This window comes from Fulmarus glacialis, unplaced genomic scaffold (genome assembly GCF_000690835.1).
Source record: "Fulmarus glacialis isolate BGI_N327 unplaced genomic scaffold, ASM69083v1 scaffold29254, whole genome shotgun sequence".
Classification (NCBI taxonomy): domain Eukaryota; kingdom Metazoa; phylum Chordata; class Aves; order Procellariiformes; family Procellariidae; genus Fulmarus; species Fulmarus glacialis.
The window spans coordinates 1,997-11,029 of record NW_009207853.1 but is presented as its reverse complement, the minus strand read 5'-3'; the positions used below and the strand labels follow the sequence as shown (position 1 = coordinate 11,029).

Sequence of the window (9,033 nt, the reverse complement as noted above, 5' to 3'; positions counted from 1 at the left end):
TGGCGCGAACGCGGTGCCTGTCAAGGGCCCATGGGGCTGCGGGCGGCGGTGAGTGACAGGGAGACCCGAGCAGCTGCTTCTGTCCTGAAAGCAAGTTAAAAAGCAGGTGTCTCGTTAGTGCAACGTAAAGGGCTAAAGGTTGCTTGTTGAGAACAATTTCTGCTTTTTTCCCCACCTCGAGCACCTTAACTTTGTAAAACCTTGTAACTTTAATACTCAATGCCACACTTAATACTACTTCCCCCCGGAAGATTTTGGGGGGGTGTGTGTGGAAGGAAGAGGTGTTAAAGCAGTGGTTAATAGTAGAATTATTGCAGGTAGTGTGTGTTGATACTTATTTTAGCAACAGAAACCAGAGTTGATGTATGTTTGGTGGTGTTGGGTTTGGGTTTTTTCGCCTTCTAAACAGGCTAGTCAAATATTAAAACATAGGGCTGAAAGGAAATTCTGTATTCTGTTTTGTTTGTTCTGCCTACCTGAAGGTGTCATCAGGTTAAAATATCAGCAAGTGCGTGCTGTGTCTGTCCTGTACTTCTAAAGCTTTGGAAACTGGAGGTTCTGGAAGGTTTCTACCCAGTCTGGTTCAATGCCTTGTATTAAAAAGCTTTTTTTTTTTTCCTGACATGAATCTTTTCAGAAAGCAGGTGTCTATTTGATAGTGGCTCTGAAGATAGCTGTTGCTGTCCTTTATAACAGTGTTGATGCGTTCAAATGCAATTGTGTTCCCTGCTTTTTTCTTTTTCTTTTTTTTTTTTTTGTTTCGTTTTTTCCTTCAATCTTTACTGCCCCCATAACTTCCCCCCTTCCCCTGCCAACTTGCTAATTTCTGGGCTCTCTGGTAGATGGAAATCAGCTGGAAACTCTGGTGCCCAAAATTGGAATGCAATTCTCTAACTAAAGCCACTTCAGACTAAACAGAACAGAAAAAATACCTCCTGCATCTCTGTGGAAAATGTTCATGGTAATATGTTCCAGAATGAGTTGCATGTTGTTTTTTTTTAAACACTGCATCAGACTGTTAATTCATTTGGTTTGAGGTCTGTCATAACCCCAGATGGCTTTCTGTAGGATTGCTGCCAACCCCTCATTCCATATTTTGTCCTTCAGCTTTTGACTTCTCTCCTCTTCCTCTGCTTTCTCTCTTAATAAATTATTCGTCTGATTTACTGAGAAACATATATTCTAATTCTAGCCCCTCCGGTGGCTGCAACTCTTCCCAGTTAGGTGCCACCTGCAAACTTGATAAGTATATTCTGTATTTTTAAGTCCTTATGGAGTCTGAGTCTAGCCTCTGGTCAAACAGTTAGTTGTTAGCATGCTATTCTTAATCAGATTGGTAAATGAGTAATAGTTCAGTGGTTTTTTGGTGGGAGGGAAGACTGGTTGGCTCAAGGAAGTGACACTGAGTACACAGAACTTAAATCTCAGTTGGAGCTGTGGTGGTAGAAGGCTGTTCTGTGGGATAAGTGTCAAGTGAGTGGTGTCTGGAGAGAACTCTTGATCTTGTTAGTGATGTCCTAAGCACTGATACTAGGTAGCTAGTGTACGTGTGTGTGCACAATCCTGTAAGAAACGAGGTTCTGATGTGTCTCTTCATCCCGGCTTCCCTCTTCCCCTGTCCAGCTGTATAGTTTTGCCAGTGTTAGTAGAGGAACTGGGGAGATAAATACATGCAGCTAGCTTTTGGTTGTGGGAACCTGTGCTTAGGAGTAGGTTCTGCAAGCGTAACCATTAGGGGATGGAGGAGCATGCAAAAGGAGTGTCAAAGTGACAGGCTGAAAAAGTTAGAAGCTCCAGGTTGCAAAGCTTCAGGCTCATGTAATGAGAGCAACCACCAGAGAGAGATACATTGGTGCAATGCAGGCAGACTTGCTAAGAAAGTAACAAAATGTTAATACATAAGCAACCCAAGCCAAACCGGAAATCTCAAAGATTTTTAAATCCTTGCAAGATTCATGAAAGCTAGTAGCCAGAAAGGGGGCAGTTCGTTTCTAATTGCAGCATGAATTCAATCTTTATGCTTTCTCTGTTCTTAGGCTTTAGCTTGGCGCAGAAACCATTTGGAGCAACATATGTCTGGAGCAGCATTATCAATGCACTTCAAACTCAAGTGGAAGTGAAAAAGCGTCGCCAGAACCTGAAGTGCTATCATGACTGTTTTATTGGTTCAGATGCAGTGGATGTTGTCTTTGCCCATCTTCTACAGAACAAGTATTTTGGGGATGTTGATATTTCCCGTGCTAAAATAGTGCGTGTATGTCAAGCGCTGATGGATTACAAAGTATTTGAGGCTGTTTCAACTAGGGTCTTTGGAAAAGACAAACGGTCTGTATTTGAAGACAGTAGCAGTAGCCTCTACAGATTCACAAATGTCTCAAACCAAATGGAACTTGATAAAGATTACCAGCAGTGTACACCACAAAGGTTAGTACATGGAATGTGAAGAGAAGAAACTTTTCACGATAGGAAAATGTTATGTATTCTGGGGGAGTGAACGGAAAACTGTTGTACAATTACAAGACCTGGGGGGAAAAAAGTAGATACTGTACAGATGTTTGTGGGTGGAAGATAGGTAGGAAAAGGCAATTTGAAGTGAGTAAATCATTCAGCCTGCATAGTTACTCTTTTCTGTGTCTGTTATCACATTGCCTTGGGGGGGTGCAGGGTAGCAGGGTAGAAATTAAGTGCATTACAGATACTGATCTATTGGGCTCTAAACCAATATAACCAACTGGAATTCAGGTGCATCGGGCTAATGCAATGGAACAATCTTTAGTTACTGTGCAGCTAGCTCTGGTATCAGCCAGTAAACCATCCAGTTTTTAAGGAAAAAACAGGTAAAAATTTATTTCTTCTTTCATTATCTTAGCTTCACTACACTTCAAATTTAGCTTTTTGAAATGTTTTCAGCTGTTTCTTCATGTGCTTGTTCCTAGGCTAGGTAGGAGGCTGTTATGCTGTTATGCTATTGCATGCCATCATAGAACCAGAAGGAAGTGCAATTGTGAGGTTTTGTTTCCCTGTCTCTTTAAGAATGGGCAAAGAAAACCCTGGTACTAACTAAACCATCACAAAACAGAACACACTGCTATGTAAATGACACTTTGCCAAATAACTTCCCTTAAACAGTTTTTGTCAAGTGTTTATCTCTGAACATATTCCAACGTATTCTTACAAGAAACGACATTCATGTGGTTATTGCAATAGTTTTAGCAATATGCACTTTTGAAAATTGCAGATAGTATTGACTTAAAAAGAAAATACCTTATGCAATTGATGTGTTCGTGAGAGTAGCAAATGTGAACTCCAGTGCATCATCCCAGCTGATCAGAAAATTCTAGAAGCAAAGATTAAAAATGGATAGTTCTTTGGTCCTGCTTCTCCGCCCTTCTCCCCGACTAGCTCTTGTTCTGTGCTAAAGCAAACTGTCCCAAGTCTTTATTTGGAAAAGAGGAGAATTCATGAGACATTAAAACCACTTCAATCAAATATGGTATTTAAAAATATATTCATCACAAAGGCTGTTAAAGCAAGACTTAGAATATGTCGGACAAACTGTCATGAAACAAGGTTATTCATGTTCTATTAGTGTAGAGTGAAGGTGAAGGTGTGTTTCTTCTGGGCAGGGCACAGACCCATTGGATTACATTTCTACATTTAGTGAAAGGAACAGATCTATTGATACATACAGCTTGTCACATACGTAGCAAGGATAGTGGACATCAAAAGGATTTTGCAGTGCCCTAAAACAAAGAAGCTCTAGAAGTTAAACAAATACGCTTGGAGGAATAGTAATTTTGTGGCTGGAGTTGTTATGCTATCTACTCGATATCATGTGAAATCAGTTAAGAGAAGAACCAGTTAACACGCAGAAATGGGTGACAGGTTTCTGAAGCCTTCCATTAGTTGATGGCATGAACAAGTCACGTAACTTTAGGAGTGGTGTTGCTATGGAGCAACAACCTTCTATGTTTTTCAAGAACACCTCTTAATTTTTGTCCTCCATTCACCATTAGGAATAATGTCTTAAAACTCTGGAGGTTTTGAGGGGGGAATTTTGTTTGGGTTTTTTCAAATAATTTCCCCTCTTTAACCTTTTCCTCTTCTTAGATTTTCTCTGTGGTAATTGAGGTAGCTTGCTGATGCCAGCTGTGACAAGTTCCAAGAGAGGAACTATGCACTTGCATGCAACTGTTGCACACAAATAATTCTTTAAGGTATCATACATTCTCCTGTGCGACTTGGACAGAGAAAGTGTCGGACGGGGGAGAGGGAGGAGAAGATTGTGTAAATATTTATATAAAGAAAACATTTTTTAATCTTGGACAGTTATCCGTATCTATATGTTACATGATATGTTTGGTTATCTGTATATATGGATATAAACATACATAAAAACTGTTTCTTAATCTCAGACATGAGAAGAGCATGTTGTTTCACTCTACTCCTGTAAAACCAGAAAGCTTGGAGGATCTCTGGGAAAACCTGAGTTTAAAGCCTGCAAATGCCCCTCAAGTAAACATCTCGGATAGTTTGTCCCCTCGAGGTAAGCCAAATAATGTCATTTGTTTGTGGGCGAAGGAAGATAACTGTAGGACTGGAAAGGCTTATGCCTGTCAGATTGGAGAGGGAGTCAAACTGACTTTCTTAGTATTTTGTTTTGAACACCATGTCATAACAAAGGCAAATTATGTTTATTGCAGCTTGCTTTTGACCTTTTTATTTCATCAGGCAGGACCCATTATCTCTAGTTGAAATAAATCAGTGTTGAATTTTGTGGAGAAGAATACACAACTGTGTAGAGTTAGACTTGAGTTACGAACGTTCTTCATAATATTCAATTACCAGCACTACTTCTGTGCTTGACTTACAGTCTACTGTTAGCTAAAACTCTTCCCTAGCTTTTTAACTGTGTATCTGCACCATCCTGCGCTCCTTCAGTATTGTGTGAAACTGTTCCTGACAATTCACGTCTTCTCTCTCAGACTAAACTATGATCTAATGTGTGTTTTCCTTTGGTTAAAAATGCTAATGCATCCTAGAAACTCTCAAAACTCGAGCCAGATCATAATTGTGGAAGCTATGATAAGGATAGTGTCACTGTTGCGCTTTTTTTAAGCCCTTATCTAGAACAAAGAAGGCTTGCAAATTGGAGCAGAAGGAATGTAAGGCACTTCAGACTTATCAAAAAAGCAGTTCTCCGACACTTGTAGTCAACTAAACAAATGGCTAATTCCTTCCTTTTGCTGTGATAAAATGCACTTAAAGTGATAAGAGCCACACTCTCTGCTACTGTAAATCTTTATTTTGGTAAAATTAATCTGTTAGGTTAGGACTGATGGGAGGAAGGGGAGTTGTCTTTTTCATAATCTTACTTTTTGCACATGCTGAATCTGTGTGCTTTGTATATTCCACCCTTCCCAGTTATTAATGAAGTATGGCAAGAACAAACAATTGCTCGTCTGCTGCAGCTTGTAGACCTTCCGCTCCTTGAGTCTTTGCTTGAGCACCAAGAGATCAGACCTCAGCTTCCACAACCAAGGAAGGGAACTGGATATGTCATCACAAGTAACTACCTAGACAGAGAGATTCTCAAGGCTTTCAGTGACTCACAGTAAGTATTCATCACTCACCTCTGCAATTCTGAAAAACTTTCTGCTTTCATAGGAATGTAAAGCACGGTTGATCTTTGGATAGAAATTCAGTAGTCTCCAGTACTGCAGAAAGGATGTGAGTAGGCACTTTTCTCTGTTAGACTTGACTCGATTAATTGGTAAATACCAATTGCTAAGCTGTAAACCAGAAGTAGCTGAGACAATTTGTGCTGATTTTTGCAATGATAGTATTTGGTAGTATCCAGAGGGGAAACTGTTTGCTGCGTTGAGGGAAGAATAGAGCATTTTGCTATCATCTTGAATTTTTTTCCTTAAGAAATTACCTGTGAGAGAATAGTTTAGTTTCTCCTACTATATTAAAAAAGCCAAGAACACTGAGCCTGAAACTGCTAAAAACATAGTCTGAAAAATTTTTACCAATCTGAATCAGATCAGGGTTCATGCTTTTGTTTATCTAGCAATAATTATGTCCTTGTCTAACAGTAGAGGACATCACTAACTTTAGGTTTAACTGCTTGTGACTGTTTAGCTGTGTGCGTTACTAATTCTTCATCTTGATTAAATATATAACAAAGAGGTATACAGCTATGATCTACCTGAGTGTGTCAGGAAAAGTGTCTTTTTTGTGTCAATTTCTAATGTATTTAAGTACCACATATTTAAGTACTCTCGTGCAGAAACCAGTCTACTTACTTTCTGTGAAAAACAATGCAACCAACTCTGAAAGGCATCACTAAGTAATGCTACAAAGTTAAACCACTCTGTCTTCTAGAACAGATGAATGGCTCTCAGCAGCAATAGATTGCTTGGAATATCTTCCAGATCATATGGTGGTAGATATTAGCAGGAACTTGCCTGATCAACCAGATAAAGCAGACACATGGAAGCTGCTGCTGTTTGAAAATATTGGTAGATACTACGGCCAAAAAAAGGAGCCGCTGTTAAGCCATGCATCTGAAATTCATTCAGGAATTGCAGAACTATTAGGTAAGTAAAATAAAGCTATATTCCTAAGCGTATGTGAGATATGTACTGACAGTATTTACTACAGCAGCCAAGCTTAAATGTTGATTTCTGCAAGTTTTTTCTTAATTTCTAGTCATGAAGACTGTGCTTTGAAATAAAGAGAAATTTTGGTCCTGACTATATGCAGTTCTGTAGTTTGTGTTCAGTTCTGTGTAGAATGGCTGTGAAACTGGAGTTCTATAATTTGGCAGTAGTTGGTATCCAGAGAAATTAAATATCCGTGGGAAATTAAATATAAATATGGCCTAATATTAAACACTTAGGCCATAAGGTCTAAAGTTAAAGCTGTGTGGATGCTTTGTATCCCATTCACAACTGTCCCCTCTGGTCCATAGAAATGTGCATTTCAGACAGTATTTTAGAAAGCTTTTGATGTTTTAGTCATCAATTAACATCTCCGCATCCTGTTCTCCTTATTTTTCATCCTTCTCTGCCTTGATTATTCTTCTTGTTCCACGTTGGTAGGAATATTTTGCATTTGTATCCCGTTCCTTCTCCCTACATGATAAAGGGAGAATACTAGTACAACCTACTTCATTCAAATAATTCACACATCTAACATGGGTGTTCTGCATAGTAAGGCCAATTAAAACTTAGTGAAGTTCTACAGAATAGTTTGCAATTAATTCATCAAGCTAGCCCATTTATCTAGGACATATTCCTCATTTCTTGGTATATCTTTAGTTGGAAGATATTTATGTGGAAATATCTTTATTTCCACAACAAGAGGTCATTAATTTTTGAACAGAACCATTTTCCTTTTTCACTATTTCACATTCCATTCAAGATGGCCGAACTGTAATTGAAGTTAATTGAAAGCAAACTTTCTTAAATATCAGGCTAAAAGCCTGGGTGTGGGCTGTTCTCAGATTGTATGCAAACAGTTCTCATCAGCCTGTGAGAAATTTTTGTGAGAATGAATTGCTTTGTTTGACCAGGTCTGTTTAGAGAGATTAACTTCTCTTCAGTGGCTAATTTAGGTGTTTTATTGTAACATTTATTTAAATAAATATGGCAATAGATACCTTTATCTCTCCCCAGTGAATGGGAAGATGGAGCAATCTTTAGAAGCTGTTCAACTCTATTTGAAACTTCTAGACAGCCAAGTCAGAGAGGAGTTCAGAAGACTACTGTACTTCATGGCTGTTGCAGCCCATAATTCTGAGCTCAAACTGCAGAAGGAGGTAAATTTGAATACTTAATATGTTGCATGTTGCTTTACTGAAATCTATAGGTCCCAGATACTGGTCAGAAACACATTTGTAGCTTAAATGTGTGACTACAGGAGAAGCAAGGACTCTAGAAGAACAAAGGCAGCACCCTTCTTAAAGGGGGAGACTAATTATCCTCTTCTGATCATTATTTCACATTATCCTTTAGAGTGACAACAGGATGGTTGTGAAAAGAACATTCTCTAAAGCTATTGTCAACAATAAAACCTTATCCAGAGGGAAAACTGACCTCCTGATCTTGTTCCTTGTGGATCACCAAAAAGATGTGTTAAAGGTAAGTGCTAGAAAATGACCAGGTTTTTGTTTTCTTGTATGCTTATTCAGAATTGCCTTTTTCTAAGCTGCTGTTTGTCTTCTCTTTCTATTCAAGATCCCAGGGACACTGCATAAAATGGTCAGCAATAAACTGGTGGCTTTGCAGAAAGGCCAAGATCCTAGTAAGATAACAGGTAACAGTTTAAACTGAACTTATTCTTGTCATGCACCCAGATGAGAAATAGAAGGGACTGAGATGATGCAGCTTGCTCTTACAAGGATTAATTTGACTCTAAAGGAGGTTGGGTCTACAGAATCTCGAGGGTGGTTGACTCTGGTGTTAACTATCTGAATGTCTCCTGTTTCCTTTTAGGCTACACCTTTTGCCAAAAACTTGATGAAAGAGAGTATCGCTCCAATACAGAGAAGACCACAAAAGATGAGCTATTATCTCTATTGAAAGCTATTGATGAAGATTCAAAGCTCTCTGACAAAGAGAGAAAGAGACTGCTAGGTCAGTTTCATAGTAGTAATCCAAGTATTTTTATGCAGTATTTTGGAGACAGAGTTACTAATATGTGTGTGTGACTTTAAATACAGATTACTTTCTATGCTCCAGCATTGAAAACACTAATATATTTGTAAATCTTTTGTATTCGTGTATCTAATAAAATTATTTTGTGGAAATGGATGGAATTCATACAATTATTACCAAAGCTAATGGTACCCAAGTTTAGCCTGTACTTATAGTTTAGCTTTGCTCATTCTTAACTGCTGTAGCGCCAAAATAATCCTTCCCTTCCCTCACCTAAAGCCAAGCCTATTGACTCCCTCTATTGAAGTATCAAAATGACTGGGATGGGAAACACCTCTCCGTGAATGAGATCTCTGCCTTTTTTTGCCTC

General features: G+C 38.7%; 1 protein-coding gene across 1 annotated transcript; it reads left to right on the top strand.

Moving 5' to 3' along the window:
* Window positions 1-2,036: 2,036 nt before the first annotated feature.
* DEPDC7 (DEP domain containing 7) lies at window positions 2,037-8,829 on the top strand (the record flags this gene model as incomplete). The annotated part of the gene is made up of 8 exons (XM_009576294.1): window positions 2,037-2,424; window positions 4,416-4,546; window positions 5,425-5,614; window positions 6,388-6,602; window positions 7,683-7,825; window positions 8,022-8,147; window positions 8,244-8,322; window positions 8,502-8,829. Coding segments are annotated over 8 exons (1,487 nt in total), but the record flags the coding sequence as incomplete, so codon positions are not given.
* Between the last annotated feature and the right edge of the window lie 204 nt (window positions 8,830-9,033).